General features: G+C 50.5%; 7 protein-coding genes across 7 annotated transcripts; 4 read left to right on the top strand and 3 right to left on the bottom strand.

Annotated features, from left to right (window-relative positions):
- Window positions 1-541: 541 nt before the first annotated feature.
- M437DRAFT_39640 (uncharacterized protein) lies at window positions 542-1,437 on the top strand (the record flags this gene model as incomplete). The annotated part of the gene is made up of 2 exons (XM_041020046.1): window positions 542-688; window positions 745-1,437. The coding sequence occupies 2 exons, from the start codon at window positions 542-544 to the stop codon at window positions 1,435-1,437; spliced, it is 840 nt and encodes a 279-aa protein (XP_040883274.1).
- Window positions 1,438-2,141: 704 nt separating this feature from the next.
- Window positions 2,142-6,566, bottom strand: M437DRAFT_39498 (uncharacterized protein; the record flags this gene model as incomplete). The annotated part of the gene is made up of 1 exon (XM_041020021.1): window positions 2,142-6,566. The coding sequence occupies one exon, from the start codon at window positions 6,564-6,566 to the stop codon at window positions 2,142-2,144; it is 4,425 nt and encodes a 1,474-aa protein (XP_040883273.1).
- Window positions 6,567-10,860: 4,294 nt separating this feature from the next.
- On the bottom strand, window positions 10,861-12,918 carry M437DRAFT_38906 (uncharacterized protein; the record flags this gene model as incomplete). Its single annotated transcript, XM_041019913.1, has 1 exon — window positions 10,861-12,918. The coding sequence occupies one exon, from the start codon at window positions 12,916-12,918 to the stop codon at window positions 10,861-10,863; it is 2,058 nt and encodes a 685-aa protein (XP_040883272.1).
- A 1,004-nt stretch (window positions 12,919-13,922) lies between these two features.
- M437DRAFT_38710 (uncharacterized protein) lies at window positions 13,923-14,416 on the top strand (the record flags this gene model as incomplete). Its single annotated transcript, XM_041019887.1, has 4 exons — window positions 13,923-13,983; window positions 14,036-14,062; window positions 14,119-14,239; window positions 14,293-14,416. The coding sequence occupies 4 exons, from the start codon at window positions 13,923-13,925 to the stop codon at window positions 14,414-14,416; spliced, it is 333 nt and encodes a 110-aa protein (XP_040883271.1).
- Window positions 14,417-15,004: 588 nt separating this feature from the next.
- M437DRAFT_80745 (uncharacterized protein) lies at window positions 15,005-16,093 on the top strand (the record flags this gene model as incomplete). The annotated part of the gene is made up of 2 exons (XM_041027411.1): window positions 15,005-15,972; window positions 16,021-16,093. The coding sequence occupies 2 exons, from the start codon at window positions 15,005-15,007 to the stop codon at window positions 16,091-16,093; spliced, it is 1,041 nt and encodes a 346-aa protein (XP_040883270.1).
- Window positions 16,094-16,839: 746 nt separating this feature from the next.
- Window positions 16,840-17,805, top strand: M437DRAFT_80744 (uncharacterized protein; the record flags this gene model as incomplete). Its single annotated transcript, XM_041027410.1, has 5 exons — window positions 16,840-17,225; window positions 17,280-17,327; window positions 17,387-17,425; window positions 17,482-17,559; window positions 17,616-17,805. 5 exons carry the CDS (start codon window positions 16,840-16,842, stop codon window positions 17,803-17,805), a joined length of 741 nt encoding a protein of 246 aa, XP_040883269.1.
- Window positions 17,806-19,217: 1,412 nt separating this feature from the next.
- M437DRAFT_15046 (cysteine proteinase) lies at window positions 19,218-20,752 on the bottom strand (the record flags this gene model as incomplete). Its single annotated transcript, XM_041018792.1, has 3 exons — window positions 19,218-20,439; window positions 20,490-20,596; window positions 20,648-20,752. Coding segments are annotated over 3 exons (1,434 nt in total), but the record flags the coding sequence as incomplete, so codon positions are not given.
- Window positions 20,753-21,908: the final 1,156 nt, after the last annotated feature.

Raw genomic sequence — 21,908 nt, 5'->3', positions numbered from 1 at the left:
GAAGGCACGATGGCAACATAATCTCTGTGGCTAGAACTTTTTGTATGTGAGATTCCGACCGTTCATTATCAAAGTTACGATACTATCATGTATCATCACGAAAAAGAATAGTCCGATACATGTGGTGGTCCGTGTCGAAAAGGGGCTGAACAATAGCCAGTGTTTAAGTCCATATCCAAGATGTATCTTTTCTAGCTATAAAGACACCTTGGCTTTGCCAGCTTTTCCAGAATGTTGATTGTCGTGTCCTCTTTTGTAGTGGTCATTGCTCGGTTGCGTCTTTTGTGATTTACGATACTTTGACGATCTAAACATTGCTGACTTGAGTAGCTCTCCAAATCAGGCGGGTGTGAACAGGCAAGATGTGCTGCTTGATGATAAGCACGTATGTGGTTCTTTCCCTGTGTGACTTCCTGTGACTCGGCCTGTCAGAGACACGTGCTTGCCTTCTTTTCTGACAACAAACATGTTGATCGAGATCTTCTTTTCACCATCATCTTCGCCACCTTCTCTTCCCCTTATACCTTCATGACCGCACATGATGGTATCTAAGGTCGCCCTTATAGGGATCTTGTTTCCCATCATCATCTATATTTGCGTGGCCGCCATCTTTCTCTTTGTCCTGGGATGCGCACTGTACGTTTGCGTTGCAAACTTTCGTCAATGCATTCGAAAGATGTATCGGAAGGTAAGAAAACTCACTCTATCACATCGTTCGCCATGAGGAACTGACATCTCCAATAGCTCAAACCCCTCTACTGGCCAGAACAGACCTTCAACTTTCTTGGCCTGCCGCCTGAGATCCGCATGAATGTTTATCGCTACACACTTCCAACAGATGGCATCTACTACCTGACTGCCCGCAAAATGAGGACCTATGACCGCCGCCTACAAGAGGTATTGAACAACGAAATTGTTCATCCTCCACCGTCTCTCCTTCGCGTCTGTCGCCTGGTCTACAAAGAGCTCTGGTCGATAATATACAAGAAATGCGTCTTCTATATCACGATCTATTCCATCAGGGACCTTCTCTATACCCTGGACCTTTTCGACAGATACACAAACACCACTACTCCCCATTCGACTGACATCTTCTATCACATGAAGAACATCCGTATCAGAATCAACGACCTCATCCTAAACATCCACCCACTTCAGTGCGGCTCGAAGATGATTGCAGAGCTCAGCCAGACAACTCAGCTCTGGTCAGGCCCTGGTAATTTGCTCTTGCAAGACAGATATCGAGCTGCGATACTGGTAAGGATGTTTCACGGCCGTGGGGTGGCCGTCTTAGAACATGTTGAAGCTGCATGCTTGAAGGGTTTTGTCGCTGCCGTGCTGCGTATCGATGTACTGAACAAGCGCGAGTTAATCAAGATGTTACCGTGGTATCAACGCCGTCTCAGTCGTCACAAGTCGTCTACCTCGCCTGTCTGAGCGGCAGAAAAATTCAAATCGCTATACCAGAAAGAACGTCGATGCATGTATGGGTATATGGACAAGACGTCACGGCTCATGTTGCTTTATCAGAACGCACTGCTTGACCAGAAAGGATGTTGCTGTATGTGAAGAGGGAAGGGACATTCCGACTCATGTTGCTTTGTCTAAGCTCTGTGGATAAGACTTACCTTTAGACACGACCAAGACAAGATCTAGCTGTATGAAATGACATACCTGGTTGACATGCACGAACGAATGACGATAAGGTTCCAGATTTTGAACCTACCTGATTTGAACGGGTATTCTCATATCGTTGAAATGGCTTTGAAGTAAAAGTAGTCTTTCATTGAATGGTAAGGAATTTCTCCTATCCTATGCTATTCATTCTTATCTCAGTTCCTATCCAAACTTCGCCTCTTGTTGTCCCTGGGGTATAACTGATCAAGACCCCTCCTTCCTGTTCCCTGTCCTAATGATAAAAATGATGCACCGTCCTATGAAACTAAAACGCCGATAAAATGCCTTCAAGCCGTATTGCGCCACTCGTCAAGAGTATCCGAAAATCCGAAAACAATAAACAAAGAAAATGATAAAGCAACAGTGTGGTATGCAAACAAAAGACTTTTTCCCACTGACGATGCAAATCAACAGAGAAGTCTAGATGTATACCCGATTCGTAGATCGAGTGAGGTGGTATGTGGTTAGACACACTTCCTGGCCTGGAAAAGGCCGAGGCTGAGACTGGTGTCGTTGGCACCCATTATAGGTGTTGGGTCGGGCATCAACTCCCAACGCCTCAACATGTATGGTGTTTGTTTGAGCTCAACAGGACCTCTGTTCGCACCCATGCCCATGGATAGTCTCTGTTGTTGGGCTTGCTGTTGTTGCAAGTGTGCTTGTGACAGGACAGGTGTGTTGGGAACCGAGGGTGGGCGAGCAGGCATGCCAGGTCTGGCGGGCACGGGCCATGGCCTTTGCATCATCGACGGAGACTGTGTAGCTGAAGCTGGTGAAGAAGAGGGTTGCGCGGGGGTAGATGTTGGGTTCTGTTGACCTGCAGCAGCTGGAACGACCTTGGAAGCGAGCGATAACCAGGCGTCAGGAGATGTGTGGGTTCCGAACAGGTAGCGCAGACGAGGTATGCAACGAGTCTGAGGTGGAAGGTTGCGCAGAATCGTGTGCATGTGCTCATTTAATAAGTCATCCGAGATCATGGAAGCGACGTCAAGAATGTGTTCAAGAATTGCTTGTTGGCCTTGTAACTTTGGGTGAATCAGAAGAGCACACAGGACACCCATCAACGGAATCAGATCCTGTGCAACAGCGTTCGCGTCTTGCAGTGTGTGATGGTGCATGGTGGTGAGCTGTAGCAACACGTTGATGCCGAATGCCATGCGTGCCTTCTTGTCTGATTGTGCGGGGTCAAGAGGGTTGATGTTCTCTGCAAACTGGCCCAGACGTTTGAAGTGCTCGGCAAGCATGATGAAAGCGGTTGATGGCATCGAATGTGATGAAGCGGCAAGTGCAGACGCTTCAACTGCTTTCAAATATCGCCGCACAGCAGTCTCTTCTTCCATGGATCCATCAACAGCAATGATGGAGGAAAGCTTTTCCAAGATACATTCACCTGCCCAAGAGTGGATGTGATGGATAAGATCTTTGTCAAGCGCACCCAATAATTGTGGCCAGACTGAAGAGGTGTGCTCGATCGCATTCTGGAAAGTACGGATCAGATTGGCTTTGTCGGTCTCCGAGAGGTTGTTGCCTCCAGAGAGCAGTGAAGAAAGCTGCTGCAAAGCTACTTGGCTGAAAGGCAAAGAAAGCTCTGTTGTTGACCCAACAATTTGGTTCACCTTTTCGATAATCGACACTTGCTGTTCCTGTAACACAGGGTCCAGGAGAGATTCAAGAAGAGGTTGTACAGAACCCTGAGCGATCAACTGATTATTCTTGGAGATGAGCTCCTGCGAGACCAGCTTGCGGTCCTTGATGATGTACTGACGGAGCAACGATGTGATTTTCTCTCCCAGTGCATTACCGTTCTTCGGTAGAACTGATTGAGGGTTCAGTTGCAGTAAGGATCCGATGATGCGCAGGATACCTGCTTTCTGTTCGAGACAAAACAGGCTCTGTGCAACTTTGTATCTGTAGGCTTCGGCCGACTGGTTGTGTGACACTGATGCCGAGGGTATCAGGATCTTTGCACAAATGACAGCGACACGGCTAGCGTTAGCGGGTTCCGTAGACCTGATGGTATTGAGCTTCTTCTCCCAGACCTGGTAGAAATTCTCAAGCTTCAAGCAGCTAGAACCGACCAGGGAGGCAACAACACCTTCTACAGTCTCACACGGTGCGATAGTTTCAGCCATGCGATTGACAAGCTTCTGCACCAATTGCTCAAATGTGGTCTGGTCGAACGATCTCAATTGTGCGAACCATGTGCTGGCACGGGACAGGCCTTCAGATCCCATCTTGACACTCCGATCGGCAATGGTGGTGAACATACGAACCATTAGCTGCTCGTCCATGGTGTTACCGCTAGTGAGCACACGATCGATGTCGTCGTTGGATTCAACGCTACCAGAGTGCGAGATTGCCATACTATCAGATGCTGGTGAGCACGCGGCGGTAGAGCTTTGAATTTCACACATTGCGAGCTCGCTGTCAAGAGTCTTTGCGTACACCACGCTAGATGGTATGCGACGGACAAGTCTTGACAATGACAGGAGGAAAGTGCGATCTAGAGGTTGCCTTGACCGCAAGCGACGTTGCTGCTGATAGATCTGCGAGATCAACGCTGGCAAGAAACCCATGGTAGCGAATATCTCGATATTCAGGTTGATAGTGTCTGCTGCAGCGGCCAGGATCTGAGGATTGTTGCAGGTAGACGCAGCGGCAAGTACCTTGGCCAAGCTCGGGTAGTCTTCGAACTGTTCCAATGTGTGGCGCACCAGACAAAAAGCGGCAAGATTGCCAATGAAGACAGTTTCGTTAGGAGAGTCGAAGCTTTGCGATACGACTCTCTCACATAACCATCTAGCCACCGCCATCCTGACAGCTCCGACAGGGTTGTTGCTAAGCACGGGTTCATGCGAAGTTACACCAGGGCTAGGCAAAGACATGCCACCGAGGTGTTGAGAGAGGACGGCTTTGTAATTTTCGACCTCACGCGCTTCGGCATCAGCGTGATATCCAACACGATTTAAGAGCGTACGTCTTAGATTGACGATGTGAGAAGAGAGGTAGGCTGTCGGTAGTTCGAGGAGAAGCTGTGCCTCACTCGCAGCAGCATTGGCTCCAGACAAAACACCCATGGAGATGAGCCATTGTAGGTATCTGCCAACCGAGAAGTGGCCAGATCGGGCGAGGGCGGAGACAAGTTTGTAGATCAGGCGCGGTTCCATGTTGCGGTCGTTTCGAGCCTTTTCGAGCATGGTCAGTACTGCATCGTCTGCACCAAAGCCCGCAAAGCTCCAGTATCGAATCAACTGCGCAGCAAGGTAAACACGAGCGATACCAGATCGATGTTTTGAAGCTGCCCATTCGAGTATCGTGACCAGCATTGAACGCGTCTCGATCCCTAATTGCTCACATTGAGCAGCAATTCTGTCAATCTGAACATCCAAGCCGACAGAGTCCAAGATATCACATAATCGAAGTCTAGGGGTACGACAGGTAACTTGTGGAGATGCTCCAGATAATCGGTTGTTTCGTCTTGCAACATTGATCAAGCCGTCAGCCTCCACATTGAGGCGACCTGTGGGCTTGACAGCAGCGAACGTAGCCTTGTATTCGTTCCATGACTTCGGTAATACCAGACATCCTCTGTGATTGACGGCCAGGATAGTGATGAGTTGGTTGATGCGCGTTGTGAGTTGTAGGTTGATACCATAGGGTGTACCGGCAAGAGTTTTAGCATGTCCAAGTAAGGCTTCGGAGAGTCGGTGACCACGTTTGCGGTGAGAGATTAAATGCTTCCAGTAGATCTGGGTAAGCAGGATCCACACGGGCAATTTTTCGGAAGAGCTTTGCTTGAGAGAAGTGAGGATCCAGTCCATGTAGTGTTCTTCGTCAAGGAGATGCTCAACATAGAAGTGGGTGCCCAAACGAACAGCATAGTTCATCTTTTGAGACCATCCTCGCTGTCCGCAGCTGGAAATGATGCCATCGATGAACTGTTCGACAAACACCGTCCATTCTTTGATCCACTTAAGTTCACCAGCAAGAGCAGCGGGACCAGAGACACCTTTTCTTTTGAAAGCACGAATCTCATTAGCTCCGACGCACTTGGAAAGCCAGACAGCTCTGGCAATGGGAATGTCCTTGGAAATACAATGGTCGAGCAGAACCTTGCCACGGATACCATGTGGTATCGTTCTACTAAGCTTTCGTAACGGGACTTCTGGGTTAGCAAGATCTTTGAGCCAAGCTTCTCTTTTCGTGTCGGTCAGGGTGACTCTTGGTGGCGGCTTGAAGGTGGAAGGGGCAGTACACAGACGCATTTGAGACCTCTTGTCCAGCACCTGGACAAAGAGAGCGGAAAGTACACCCAGTCCATTCTTGTTCTTCAAGCTAGGCCAGAGATGAGGACGAGCGATGTTGGACTCGGTTTGCGAAGCACCAGCGGGCTTGTCGCTGTATCCGGACTTGATGAGGTGCTCGTTCAGCACATCTTCCGGGTGCTTGCCTTCAATGTTGGTCCATGGGAAGAAGTCGGCAGCCTTGTCTCGAGGAAGGGCAGTTGCGACTGCAGGTGGTTGTAGGCCGTTGGCTCGCGTTGATGGATCCAGGACGGGTGGAGGTGAGGGCTTTGGGACGGGTTGGCGAGCTTGACCTTGTGCGGTCAGAGACTGGGGACGACGAGGTAGCGGTAGTTGTGTTGTACGCTGGGAGAGAAGACGTGGAGGTATGTGTTGAGTGGGTTCGTCGGGAGTGTTGACGGACTGTGCGGCGTATTGGAGCATGCCGTTAGCCGTGTATGCCGAGTGATTCGTGTCGTCGACATCGGCAGTGTCATGTTGGCGATTCAGGTCGACGTTGCTGAGTTTGGAAGGAAGAGCAGGGCGGTTCAGAGGGCGAGGGTGAGGGCCAGGAACTTGCGTGCCCGTGGGTGGTTGGCTTATCATGGCACTGTTGCGGAGTGGTTGCACCTCATACTCGAGGCTTCAGACGGAAGGAGCCATGGGTATACTCGTAGCAATGGCAGAGGCAGCAGGAGTGGTGTGGGTAAAGCAGGAGTTGGCCAGGATGGTACAACCCGACATGCTTGGTGCTCAAGTCAGTCACAGGCACACGTCGCACACGAGACAGAAAGGTGAGAGGGCGAGGTCCAGAGCAGCTGATAGCAACATGTCATATCCGATCTACCGTACCAAACCGCTTGTCGCTGATAACTTGGCTGGATTTAGGTCAACGCTCGCTCCACTGCCCGCACAGTACACCGCACGACAAGGCTCGTCACTTTTGCCGACAACTCTAGTCCCACGTTGGCGACGGCCTTCCATCAACCAACAACACCCGCCACCGCCAATCTAAAGAATTTCCCCCAATCGAACACAAGCCACCGGCGACATGGCTCCTGTTCTTGCTGCTTCCTACCCCGGTTCAGGGCTAGATTGCCGCTGCAAGCCTGTTCCTTCCGACTTCTTTCAGCAAACATTCTCTGGCCCGCCAAGCCTGGCCTGACTGTGACCTGACTCTGACTTTCCCATTTGACCCCAATTCCCAAAGCGTCCATTCCTACAGCGAAATCTGCAACACCTTTTCGTTATCTCGGCCCAGCTCCTTCCCGGTGGGGGAAAGGCCCCGACGTCTTTCTTTGTGTGTGCTTTCAGCCTCGCTCGCTCAAACGGCTCTGTCAAACCTTCATCTTCACCGTCATGGTTGTTTGCTTCTTTGCCAATTCCGCTCCATCATCCTGGCGTGATGAGTCTTTTCGCTCTCGTAATATCCGCAGCAACGCGGACCTCCCTCGGTCCTGGCCTGATACATGCCGTCTGCGACAAGCAATTGATTTGCAAAAGCCGAGCCTCGCTTTCTTTCTTTTTGATGGTCCATCTCATCTCTGTTCCTGCCTCCTTCTCCGCATTTTGGATCTATTTGCCTTTTGAGCGATAGCCTTGCCCAAGTGGCCGCTCTATTGGCCAGAAACGCTCCGTCATGCACTTCGTCCCTTCACCGTGCTATCTCCTTGCAGCCATGCGCCATCAGATTGACCATGTCGTGCTTCTCTCAACGCTTTCCAAAACATCCGCGTCGTATCCTATTTGATCCGTGACCTTGCGTCCGACCGGATGCGCACGCGCACTCTATCCATGCTAATCTCACCATCTCCTTTCATCTGCATATCTCGAGATAAAGCGAGGCGTCGCATTCACATATCGCAATGGCCGCCTTATCCGTACCAAGCCCACGTGCTCACTCAAGGCCTTGAAGAAGCAGGTACCGTATCTAACTTATCAGTCGTATCTTAAGACACAGAGCTGCATGTCTTTGTTGTTCCGTATCTGCACTCAAAGATACACAATCTCTTCTCCGCATTACACATCACGAAGTCAAAGATCATTTGAACACACCGGTCGCATGGAGCGGAGTCTTTTTCGGAGTGTCGACGTTTGTCCCTTGACTGCGACTCAGGGTGCTGTTTGGAGCGTCGATCGCATAATTATGCTTGTTGATCAAGACGTGTCGATGTTCTTGAGCAGCGCAGACTCTCCGACCTCGCAGTGAGCTGGCATTTTTGTGACAAAATTCATCCCTTGGCCATCACGGCTTTCTGCCCGGACGCACTGTCTCGATGCTCTCGGTCCTTGAGGTCTTCACACCCTTGCCTTGCTTGACCGATTGGCGGCATCTGTCGGGCCTCGAGAGTTTGTCGGCGACTCCTTCCTTGGATGCTTGTCTTGCTTGGCCTCTTTGTCTCTTTTTTCCCCACATTCCGCGAGCCGCCAATAGCCGCCTTTCCTTCATTTTGTGCTTCCATCGGTTGACGAGAGCGAATCGACCTTTGTCACCGGCAAGACAAATCTTGGAGGCAAGATACGGATGGCGAAGTTCATTATGATCTCGCGCAAGTCGCTATGGAAGCGTATTATGCTCGATCATGCTTCTTACATCGCCTCTTTGCGCTTCTTTTGACACAAAGCGTCAGTGAAGTTTAAAAGCACTTGCTCTTTTAGGTATGTACAGCGCTCAATCTTGCTGCATCTAGCCAATCCTACAAGTACGGCTGTTTACAACATGCCATCATTGCGCCAATGCAATGCGATCATCAGAAAGGTTATCAGATGCTCAGGATTCTGATCCCTTCTCTTCATACAGCTGATTTTAGGATAGACTCTATCATTAAGCCTCGGTATTCCGAAGTCGGCCGAGTACGCTGACCTCTGTCTAGACGATCAGATAAGCGAACGACATCAATCTAGGGTGCTTAAGGCCGACGAGAGTGTACAGTATCAAAACTGACATTAACAAGAGCGCCTTGGTGCTCGCACCGGATAAATCAGACCTCGTCGTACCCACGTCTGGATACGTAGCAAGCTATTTGTCAAGGCTTTGGAAATATTGCATCTCTGTGTCAGAATCTGCCACTCAAAAGCATACGACTACAAATCAACTAGAATGCTCATCCGCGCCCATCCTCGCTGTCGCAATTATTCAGTTTAATCTTTTGCGTTTCTTCATCATAGATCTCCATTCAAGCGCAAATGGCAAACGCACGATTTGATGCCGTCGTTGCCGTTCTGAAAGCGGCAGTTCCGTTTCGGAATTAGAATTGACTACAGGCATGCGGAGAGAGGACTGAATGAGGCAATCCTCTGAAGTTTAGACGTGCTCACCTCGACATATTAAGATGCCTTAGAATTCAATTGTTACGTAGTATCACGTCAAATGCCATCATGGCTTTGATAAGATAAGGTCACTCTATGGTTCGTCGCTAAGATGTTGTTGTCTGTTGTAGACCATGATCAGTGAGGCACGTTGTTATGAGACCAGCTCACACTAAACACTTTTTGCTAGCGGTGAGACGCCATTATGCTCGCATGTCGCGTAGTATCACGTCAAATGCCTTTGCAGCTCCCGAGGAGATCACTCTTTTATCATTACTGGTCCATACCCCAAAGCATGTCAAATATCTTCCGTATTACTCGAGTACATACAAGGATATCTGCCAAACCGTGTCCGCTTGTCGTGCCTCTTCCCCCTTGCACGGTACTGGTACAACAACATCCCAACCAAGTCACGAGCTGTTAGAGTAGAGCAGTAGTGCTAGAGACAGAGTTACATCAATTCAGATGAAAGACCGCATCGAAGATCGATGCTGACGAGTCAGATATTTGTGGTTGAGAGGACGACCCTGGCTTAAGCTTGACTTCTCGCTTGCTGAAAAGCTCAGGAGCACGATGGCGAGCCTGCAGAAGTTACTGAATACACTGATGCGAACGATTGAGGCGCCAAAATAATAACAGTGATATTTACTGCAGACAAATGCTGTAGGAGGTGCATGCTTTTCAGAAAAGTGTCAGGGCCGAATGACGAGCGGTCTACCAAGCAGAGTCACCTCGAGTAATATACCTCAGATGCTTCCATCAACGCGTGTTCACAAATCGTTACATTTGACACGGAAAGATGATGTAGAGTATGCACAAGTAGAATTGAAAGTGGAAGAAAAAGGTAAAACGTAAGAGTTATAGGGTCCAAATTGGTTGCACTCCAATCACCCAAGAAGACTGACAGTGCTGCCAGCATATCCAACAGACACTCAAGAAGAAAGTGAATGCTTCGCCTCTTGACGCCAAACCCGTCCACCCACCCATCCAGATCCCATAGGTGCATTGTGTATGCCTGCCTCTCATGTTGTCCTTCCCAACGATGCGAAAAATGCTATTCTGTCCGCAACAAAGGAAAAAATGAGCGAAGGTCAGAAATATGTGCAAGTGTTTGCAAATACATTGCTCTTGCTTCTTTGTAGGCTCCCTTGTCCAAAGAGAAGGAATTTTGCTCTCTCTTCTTGAACGATCCTGAATAAGAGGTAAGAACATAGAAGAATTGGTCGTAAGTTTATTTTGTGTCGTTAAAAATGGTCCGCCGGGAGTTCAGTGAGTAGACCACTTTCACAGCCCTCCGAGCGAAGCGCGGTGCTGTTATTCATACGTAGGATTTGCGAGTGGGATGTGCTTGTTTCCATGCTCGCTCGCACATGTTAAACAATGCGTTCTTCAGGTAGTCGCTTGCCAAACTCATGGTCTGTGTAATCTGAGTCGAGACATAGCGGAGACTACTTGCGTCCCCAATGTCAGTGCCTGATCATCATGCCTTTGTTTTGTGTCATGATGTGACTCGGGCGAAGCGAAGACTTGTCTTGGAAGGGAAGGTTCATGCTTGTGCTCGTGGAGAAAGTGGTAGGTGAGTCCATTAACTTCACCTGTGCAGCTTCTCCCAACCATCCAAGTAGTGCATGAGAGCCATGCCAACGACAACCACAATGAAACCAGATCCGAGCGGCAAGCCATGATGGACCAGTTGCTCTTTCAGGTTGTCAGAGGAATCATGGGAAGTGTCTCGTTGAGCGACAGGCATCTTGCGGGCAAGCAATTGTTGAATTGATGCCGCTTGCTCCGATGACAAAGCTGCGTTTGCGTTGATGCCAGCTTCAGCCAAGAGACTGTACAAGCTGCCTTCGACCACAGGTTCCGAAATGTGTCCATTCGAGGACGTCGTAGGGCTTGATGGGTGGGAGAATGAACTAGGAGGAGATGGCAGAGTCTCTTGCTGACGCTGAACTTCTGCATTCTCCTTGCGCTTCTGCTCAACCATCTCAGCAAGCGTCTGGTGCGCATTGTCACGCTGAGATTCTGCTGTTTCTGCACGACGACGATAGGCTTCCATTTGCGATTTCATGTCTTCCATAGCAGCACGAAGCCTGTCAAGCTGTGATTGCAATTCAGGAGTGCCATCCTTCGAAGACTCATCGTTCTTGTCGGCCTGGTCTTGCTGTTCAGAGCCAGAAGCGCCTACTTGGCCTTCAGGAGCCTTCTTAGATGACTCCAGTAGTGAAGCTCTTTCTTCGGCACTTTCGCGAGCATTGCGCTCTTGCTTGAGCGCCTCTTCCAAATTCTTGACGCGATCTTCGAGGCTGGGAATCTGATCCTTGGCAAGTTTCAGTTCGTGTGTGAGGATAAGAAGGGCTTGTGAGTGGTCGGCTCGAGTGGGAGAACCGTTGGGAGCCAGAATAGGACGAGCAGTCTCTGAACGCATGAGAAGTGGTTGGATGACGGGGTCGGCAAGAGCCTTTGCAACATCTGGTTTTTCGGGAAGCGGAGCTTGAGGTGGTGGAGCAGGAGGTTCGGAAAAGATGACGGATGGTTTGGTGTCGGCATTCGCTTGCTTGACAGGTGAAGATTTCGCTGATTTGTCTTGCTTGCCCTTCGAGTCGGCAGCCAACAAGCCTTCAAGGCAAGATTTGCTTCGAGCCAGGTCCGAGGATTGCTTCTTAGCAAGGCTCAGCTCGCGGTTCAGACGTTTGACAATCGTCTCGGTGGTCACAGTGGAAGGCCAGCCACGAGCCCACTGAGGTTGTTGCATGCCACCCGAATCTCTGGCGGCCATGACAGCAGCCATAGCATTTGCTTTTGCACTTTGTTGTGAAGATTGGCTGCCACTGCGCTTCAACTGATGAGAAGGATCCATCTCCCCAAAGTTGAGTTCAGCACTCTGGTTGTAGATGCCAGCATGTTCGACACGAGCAGCAACTTTGTGGTGGACAATTGTCTTTTGATCCTCGCTGACGATATCGATACCGAGCTCGAGAACATCTTGCTCACGCAGTTCATGTGGATCTGACTCCTTGTTCTCGGGCGACAATCTCTGACCATTGACAAAGGTACCGTTGGAAGACTTGACGTCCCGAATGTAGATTCTTCCGTTGCGCTCAGCATAGATCTCGGCATGCTGACGTGAGAGGACCTTGGAGTCGAAAAAGCCGTTGGCAGGCGTCGGGGCTGTTTTGGCATTGGTTTGACGACCGATGCGCAGGACATCAGGGAAGAAGGGGACGCTGATGGTCTTGCGTTCGAAGGTGCCATTCATAGGGGAGAGGTGAAGAATGGCGGGCGTGTCGGAAGGGGGTTGAGCACCTCGCAGCGAGCCGTTCTGAGCGGTGGACATTTGCTGTGAAGGCAACATTGGGCCGTGGAGAGCAGAGATTGCAGATGCGGCAGAGGGACCAGACGAAGTCGAGGAAACAGGCTGAGGACGGGTGGTGGAAATGCCGGCGGTAGGTTCTGCTTTTCCTGATGGCCAGATGCCTCTTGAGCTCTTCTTGCGCGTGGTCCATGAGGTGGGGTCTTGATTGGAGGGCGAAGTTTGAGAGGGGGTAGAGGCTTGAGAGATTGTGGAAGAAGACGAGGACGAGGCAGATGTGAGAGAGGATTGCGAATTGGAGCGCTGGGCGCTCTTACGGGGACCGGGCATGAACATCCTGGTCATGTCGTCCTGGGTCATTGCGGATGTGCCGTTAGTCCATGTCGCATTAGAGCGGGCAGGTGGCTGGAATGTGACGGGGGGCGCGACTGCCGTCATTTGCGGCTTCCAGACGAGAAGTCGAGGTAGATTGGCGACTTTCTGACGGACGGGGAAAGCGCCGGGGCTTGGATGCTCGCGTGGTCGTGTGGAGAGGTGTAATAGGACGTGGTTGTGGATCAGCCTTGTCGTATGTCGATCATATCCAGGGCGACCGATGTGTCTCGGGAGCTTGACTGGGAGCGCAGGACTGGACTCGAGAGAAGAAAATAATAACAATATGCAGGCGAGCAGCGATCAAGAAAGGGAGCACCCTTGGACGAGCGTCACAGAATCCAAGACGCACAGACGGTCGCACGCTACAAGTCCCAGAAGTTGCAAGCAACAAAAGTGCAAACGGCCTCTGACGATAGGAGTATCTCAACGCGCACCGTTGTCCACCTAGATAACTATGGCTGACTTAACGACAAAAGACAAAATCATGCACAGAGAAGAGAATGGTAGGAGGACGGACGACGAGAGAGAGCCACAACAAACAAGGAAGAGCGAGTGTGCCTTGTTGTGTCTCCCGCTGCCGCCGCCTCGGTCTGCAAGCCAAGTGGAGCTGAATGGACTCTTTTGCCAACCACCGATCCACCTGCTGCTTCCTGCAGTTCGAGTGACCTTCTGTGACCTTCAGTGAGCTGCCGACCGGTTCGAGACGTGAAGGAGCCCGTTCGCAGCACTGCCTTCCAATTCCAATTGTAGCCATCAGATTCACATCATCTGCAACAATGTTGGCAACCCCTTCGAGACGTCTCATCAGCCTCGTCATTGTTCTTTGTATCTACACGTGACTGCCAAGCAACCTCCACCTTGATTGCTTGTCGAAGCTCTGGCTTTGGGCATACCAAAATCTGGAGAAGACTGGACTGTCGCATTGTTTCTAGCTCGTCTCTCTTTGTTCAACTCGACCCGTCAACATGCCTGTACCTGTAAACTCGATGCCCGCTGGTGCCCATGGCCCTTCAACTTTTGACAAGCGTAATTTGATTCCTCAACTCTTGTTTCGCCCGCAATACTGACCAGTGTATAGTCAAGATGGGCGCCATGATGGGTGGCAGTACGTCCCCCCCTCACTGATCATCGTCTTCTTCCGACACTCACCACCCGTCCCAGGTGTCGGTCTCATCATCGGTTTCATCTTTGGCGCAACAAACATCATCAGATTCGGTCCCGGTCCCAATGGAATGCTGAGAACCCTCGGCCAGTACATGGCTGGTTCAGCCGCCACCTTTGGGTACGCATCTCGCCTCGCTGCAAACACATAAGCACTTTGCTAAGGCTTCTCAGATTCTTCATGTCCATCGGTTCAACCATCCGCACAGAGGGTACCTCGCCCATCGTCAACCAGGCCTACGCCAACGCCTACCGCAGGCCCTTCATCTTGCCAAGACAGCGCGCCGAACGCTCATAGACTGATTCGAGGTTGTCCGTACTGTTGCTCGGCCTAGAGCTGAAAGAGTCTTCGTCGTTCGACAAAGACGGCACCGAATCCATACGAAACCCATCATACTCGATACGACCACAGAATCGTGGACTCGAAAGTGGTTCACCATGAATTGGAGCAGCCTCCAATTCTCCTCACGACCCCCGAGTTGTTGACGACCTGAATTATCAAGTCGTATGTACTTTTTATACCACTTCTTCTTGTAGCAATATCAATCTTCCTGATCTTTTTTTCTTCTTGCATCCAAATTTCCATGTTTCTCGCCTCTTCTTCTTACGCCCAGATCTCTATCTGATCGGGCATGTTCCCAAACTACTTTATGGCAGGACAATGTTCGCTTCATGCGCGCCTTCTTTAATTCATCCCTTGACGCGAGTGAATCTCAATCACATGTCAACACTTTATTCTCTTGTTAGCGTTGTTTACTGTTCCGCGCGTCTCGCACCTGCCTTCTGCAACGATCACTGCCGACTCAGGTCTGCTTCTGCGACTACTCTTTCCGTCTAACATCAGCTTTCCTATCTGTCTGTTCATCCATTTCCTTCCAAACTCAACATGGCCCAACCACCGGCGCCAGCCACTGCAACAGTCACAATCGCTATCCCGATCCTAGACAATATCTTTCAATCTGTCCGTCATCTAGAAGACGAAGTTCGCAATGTCTCAACCCGCCTAAGCGCGCTAGAACTACAGCTAGCACAACAAACAAAGCAGTCTTCGTCTAATGTCATTGCCGATCTACCTCATGACATCGCCGACGACACGACTCTTGGGCACGAAGATCCTCGCCAGGAAGCAGATCGTGTTGACGACGCAAACCTACATGTCCAGACGAATGATCGCTTTCGCCGTGATGATCCCGCTCACAACCAGCAAGACGACATCATCCAGGAAGATGAGAACATCACTCGCACCCAGGAAGCCAACATCAATCACAATCACGAAAGTGTCACTCAGCAAGTCGATGCCAATCACACTCAACAAGATGATGTCACTCAAGAAGACGAGAACATCACTCAGGAAATGGACTTGTCTCACGAAGACGCTGTCACTCACACTCACGAGGACAGAGAAAGCCCGGCCCGTGAAGATGGCCAGAGCCTTATTGTCAGCTCGTCTCCCAGTGTCGACGTCGGCATCACTGCAATGGCTAAACCAGTTGTTCCAGCACCTGCTGCTGCGACTGCTGCTGCTACTGCTGGTGGTGGAAAGAAACGCAAGCGCACGATACACGACGCACCAGCCCACATCGATCGTTCGGGTTTCATGATTCGCAGCTCTGACGCCCGACTCGCCGAAGAGCGAAATGGAGAAGTCAAGGGACCGTCAAGGTCTGAGTCTCCATTCGACAACAGCAACAGAGACGGATCCTCGGATGGACTTGACCAGATTCCACCTAAACCACCCGTAGGCACACAATCACTATCTTCGTCAAAACCAGAAGTCCGCCGACGCCAACCAAGAGCTCAGGAGGCTGGGCTCGATGAGTTCGTCGCTCCGAAGGAAGAAGGCTTTACAATTAGGTATGATCAATGTCTGCTAAGCATGTATATAGCTAATCTGTGATACAGCCGATACGGAAGGATTAGAAACCAAACCCAAGGCCAATCAGGCTTCGTGGCTACTCCAGCAAAATTCAAATAGGTCATTAGGCAGTTCACACGGAAGTCTGGCCATTTGTCGCTACACAAGACGAGAACGAAGAGATGGATGAATCGAGAACGTCGGATTGTGAGATGTATATAGAACAGGGCGAGCTGCAAGTCTATGGCTCCCAAACCAGGTTGCGAAAGATGATGAATTTCCAAATGATGCCTCTTTAAATGATGTCTGTGTGCCTGCGCTCTCGTGACGAGAATTATCCATGGCGCCAGCCTTTCTATCTTATGTTACGAGTGATTGCCATATTCCTGTTTCCGATGTAACCTAACTTGTCCAAAAGCTAGGCAATAGCGGCTTTGTATGCCTGCAAGCTATTGGAGTCAGGCCTTTTTCTCCTCTACGAAACCGATATACATGTTTTGGTCTAGTGATTTAGGGGGAACTAGAACGTATAAGTGCGCGTTCTAGAGTTGTATTCTACTTAGTCTTGTCTGTTCTCCTTCTACCCGGCCTACAATCAGAGTAGGCGGAATGCTAGATCCCGTGATGAAGTGAATGTTTATGGTATGTGCAGACTCACTTGCTAAGGACCTTTCTAGTGAGTAACGGAAAACAAGCTTGCTACATCTTGTGAACTTACACTTTTCCCTAGCGCCTGCGCACAGTGTGCTCTGTTACTCGCATCACTTCTATTACTTTACCACCTGCGTATGTTTCAACACAGGATCTGACCTTTAGCTTCCCGTGTTTCTTTCATTTATTAATCCATCTTTCTTCACTAGGCCATCATGACTCAATCACTCAGACAGATGATCGAAGACGCGCAATCTCAGATCGAAGACACGCAATCTGAGGTTAGAGATATGCGCGCTGAGAATGCACGTCTTCGAGCCGACAATGCAAACCTTCGAGCCGACAATGCGAATCTTCGAGCTCAAAACAACGGAATGGGAGACTTTCTCGCCAACGACCTGATGCCGAAGGTCATCGAATTGAACAATGCAAGCAGACTTCACAGAAAGAAAGTTAGCTACATTGAGAACCAAATGACTCAGCTGCCGCAACAAATCAGACAGGAGCTGCTCGACAAGGCTGTTCCGGTATTGGAGCAATCCGTGAAGCGATCTTTCGCGCAAAACAGACGAGCCATCATGGCTGCGGATGACGACCAAGAGTAGATGACCCTTGCAAGCACAAATACTCCAGCCGCGATCTGACACACATCCAGCAGCTCCCACCAGATCATGGAAATCACCGAGGAAGAATGGGCACAGTCGTAAGCAACTACTTCTTCCCGCTCGAAACAGTCAGAGCCGAAGTCTGACACATCCGCAGACTTGAAAGCGATTCGATTCCAGAGACCGAGGCAACCGAGTAAGTTTTCATCTCTTCCACGGAATGAGTCCAGTCGAAAGCTGACAGAGAAGCAGCGCACCCAGACGTCGTGTCAAAATCAATGGTCCAAGAGGTCCCAGACCTCAGACCCCTGACGAAGAACCAGCAAGAGAGTAAGAAACCGCTCACGTCCGGAAACATGTGGAGCTGAAGTCTGACGGGCCTGCAGTACCACTGAAGAGGCAGTTCCTGGTCCACGCATGCCGCGCAGTGCCGCAGTTTCCAACCAACGCATCACGCGCAGTGCTGCTAAGGGCCGCGGTGTTGCTGTTCCTAGTCTTGTCAACCTCGAGCCCGACCCGTTCAAGGCCGCCCAGAAGCGTAAAGGCAAGAGTTATCGTCCTCGCCGTACCTTCTAATCTCTTAGAAGAAACAACAAGAAGGAGACAAGAAAACTCGAAAAGCAATGAGAGGAAATCGTGCAGAATGATCGAGATGTACAACAAAGGCGACGACAGGAAACAGAGAAGATACGAGAGAAAGTATGGGCAAGCACACTACAGTCATTACCTGAACCAAATATGAATCACCTGCCCTCCTACTCCATCTTCCAATTCTCTAGACCAAAATTGTTTAAGCCGAGACATGACTCCAAAAGTACAGGCGTGAGCATCCAGAATGTAGAGCTAATGCTTCGAAAAGCCGTGACATACAGTTGAACATGCAGTTGAACTGCCTTCGGAACCTTACCGCCCGGCAGCTCTCACCCTCCCTGCTCTTTGTTTTCCTCCACCGTGCCTCGTTATATCTTGTATTTTTGCCTTGCCATTCTATATTGGATGCATTCTGACCTTCTGTCTGTTAAATCCCCTCTTTTCTCTTCTTCCTTTTGCTTTCTAGCTACAAAATCTCATCATGTCATCCATAAATACATATATCCAAGCTCTAAGATAATCCACCCGACCTAATCCTCAATGCTTCAAACCTCTAGAACAAAAAAGTTCTAGCCGAGACAGGACAACAACTCTGCTGGCATGCCGTTCCAGGCCAGAAAGCCAAAGCTTCGGGATTTAAGGACATGAGTATAAGAATCAAAAAGCTGCATGATGTCAAGCAAGACATTGGCGACTGTATCGTTCGGCAGCCTCGAGGTTTCCATACCTGTTGATACTTTTGATGTGATAGAGCGGGATCTGTATCTGCTACGATATTACTACGTCAAGAGAATAACCGGCAAGACTGACTGCCTGATGGATGAAGAAATGCTTGCTTAGATTAGAGCACCATGAGAGACCAAGCAAAAGACCGTGCTTCTGAATTCGAATGCACAAACTCTCCTTTGCATCGCTCGATACTTGCAAACGAACTCACAGTAACAGAGATGCTTGACCCGAATGTGTTTTAAAAATCATTCATGCACATTTTGACTTCTTCCTCTACTTGGCTCGGTTCGCATCTCTGTCAAGGGATACAACCCAATTCCAATCCATAACTCTCTTCCTCATTTTTGCTACACTACAGCCCTCCGAGCCCTGCTCCTATTCCTCCCCTGCTTCGTCATTGCTTCGTTAGGCCAAATCCGATACCTCCCCAGGCGTGATAGAAGATACCTCGTACTCTTCCCTTCCAACGCCTTGATGCAAATGCAAACCGTAGCTGATCCGCACACCCCAAAAAATGTGGGCTAGACCAGCTCTCAATGAACCTTCGCCAATCGTTCCTCGTACTTATGTTTCTCGTTGGCTCGAAGGGCCTTTGGGCCATGCCTCAGTCTTGTCTGGATCAGGTCTGTAGCAGGAATGTTTCCAGTCAAAGAGAAAACTTCTCAACCCTTCATCTTTTCGTACAGCAAGATGTAAGCGACCTTGTTGTCCTTCACGCTGCTCTTGTTGGCAGCCAGTGGTGTGCGCTTGCCAGATGATGATCCGTTTGCAACGGTCGATGTCCATGTAGGCTTCTTGTTAGCACCATTGACCTCGTTCCAGCTGCGTACGCTGTCTGTGTCATCATCGCCGTCCAGACCTTCGAACAGATTACGCTTGGAAGCGTCCGAGTCTGCCTTGTGCTGCTCAAGCGCGCGTGCCAAAACTCTTGGGTCTTCCTCCGCACCACCCTCTGCCACATCCTCAGGGCGAATGCGGCGGATGATAGTGTCATCGACACGAACCCACTCACGCTCGTCCTGGCGAAGAATATCAACAGTGTAGTGACCACCAGCAGCGCTTTTTCCATGATGGTAGACGACTGATGTAAGACGGTACTTGGGAGCGCCACCTTGAACAGCCAGACCACCACGCTTCTGAGGAGCGAAGACTTCCTTGGGAATCTCCAGCTCGAGCGGGTAACCGACCTTCTTCCAAATCTTCTGTGTACCGCCAGTGTTGTCGTACTGGAAGCGCTTTAGGTGAAGAATCAGGACTGGTGGCAGGCTTTCAATAAAGACCTGCTTGACAGCAGTGGTGCCGGGGCCACGAGGTGAACCGAAATCTCCAGTCAAAGTCTCTGGTTTCGTGATGGCCTTCAATGCTTGAATAATGTTGTTGACGTCGGGTGCACCAATGTCCAACTGCAAAGGCTGGTATGGCTCCATGGTGACAGAGTTCTTCAAACCAGGAACGCGAAGCTCCGAGCGAAGGGAACCTCCGAAAATGCGTGTGATAGGAGTAGGCAAGGATTCACCACTCTGGCGAGTGACAGACTGCTTCTGCTTGGGACCAACCTCAAGCCAGCCGGCGTCGGCGTTAGCGCCTGAGGTAGTGCTAGCAGGGGATGCAGGCTGAGCAGAATCATCCGAGTCGACTCCAGCCTTGCGCATTACAGTCGTGCACTCATCGTGGATACCGTCAAGCAGGAAGCCAAGGAACTCCTCCGCATCTTGTTGATGACCACGTCTCATCGATGAGAAACGAGGCAGCTGTTTGATGGTATCGTAAACATATTCGGGGGTAATAGAGTCACCATATTGTTCCAGTTCCTGATCCTTGAGACGCATGCGCAGCTTCTCAGCAGACTCTGCGCTGTCAATAGTCTTGAACTCTCTCATGAACATGATCCTGCAATGGTCAGTGCTTACTCTTCATTTCAATCGAACAATGAGACTCACATAGCATCAACAAGAGGAGTGTCGCTCTTGAAAGAGTGGGCAGCTCTCTTGCTAACCTGGTCCAAGAAGTTGTAAAAAGGCATACAGTATACAAGTATTTGGAGAATCTGTATGTTGTTAATGGCATTCTCGTTGTGGTCGCAATTCCAGAGACTTACCGAATTCATATAACACATATTACCGGTATTTACAAGTCCTCTGGGCTCCAAAAATGCAATCTTATCATTATCATCGACATTAAACTGCTTGAGGGCACCAGCAAGTGTGCTGGCTCTCGAAGGAACTGCGCCGTTAGCAGGTCCGGTGCCATTGACGACGGTGGACGATGCAGCAGCGGCAGCAGAGTTTTTAGAGCGCATGAGATCTGCCCATGACTTGGGAGCTGCCTTAGGTGCAGGAGTGGCGGGCTCAGCAGGCTTGGTCTCGGCGCTTGCCTCAGGCTGAGCTACGGCAGGCTCGGCGGCAGACGTGCCTTGTTCAGGAGTATTGACAGCAATCGGCACGGCCTCTGAAGAAGCTGTCTTGGGTCTAGCTGCGGGTACTGCAGGAACAGCAGGCACAATGGGAACGGCTGACCTTGTGTCCTTCTTAGCCTGGCTCTGAGGAGTTGTAACCTTTGAGGCATCTGCGAAAGTAGAGGAAGGAGTGGCTGTGCCGGCATCAATCTCAGAAGGAGCCTGAGATGTGGCAGGGGTTTCCTGAGCAGATGGAAGCTGAGAGGGTGCGGCCACGGTAGAGGCTTCGGATTGAGTCGCGTCGGCGGCGGGTTCTTGGGTAGAAGCAGCACCCCTCGATGGCAGAGCGACAGCATCATTACCAGCAGTCAAATCCTGTCTCTTTCTTCTACGTCTCGATGCCTTGGGAGGGAATGTTTCGCCGGGAGTCGAGTACCATGGAAGCTGGACAGAGATCAGTATCGAAAAAGCAGGCTAAGTGACGACAGACTTACCGCTGGATAGTATGGCATACGGCGTACAAGAGGCTGTGTTTGGGCAGCAGACGATCTGCGCGAGGCAGGAAGGGATGGCGTCGATGCCTGTACAGAGGCCGGACGGGGCGAAGGCAGGGATTGTGGGATAGAGGTGGCGGGAGTTGGGGGAGCGTGGTACAGCGGCGATTGTGCAACGGGGAGCTGGTGAAGAGGCGATTGAGAAGGAGCGGGCGGAGGAGGAGCCATGTATGGCATGCTCGTCTGTCGCGTGACGGGATGAGGCATGCCAGCCATCTGTGGTTGCGAGCTAACGACTACAGGCGAGCGCGGAGGATACTGAGGCTGGTGCTGTTGGTACTGATGCTGTTGGTGATGCTGGTGCATGGGGTAGGCGTAAGCCTGGGGCATCCAACGTTGCTGCGGAGGGTAGGCCATGTGAGCGCCAGGATGGGCGTAGTAGGCCTGAGCGCCCGGATGATGAGCATATT

This window comes from Aureobasidium melanogenum, assembly GCF_000721775.1.
Source record: "Aureobasidium melanogenum CBS 110374 unplaced genomic scaffold scaffold_2, whole genome shotgun sequence".
NCBI lineage: Eukaryota > Fungi > Ascomycota > Dothideomycetes > Dothideales > Saccotheciaceae > Aureobasidium > Aureobasidium melanogenum.
This window is presented reverse-complemented; position numbering and strand designations above follow the sequence as displayed.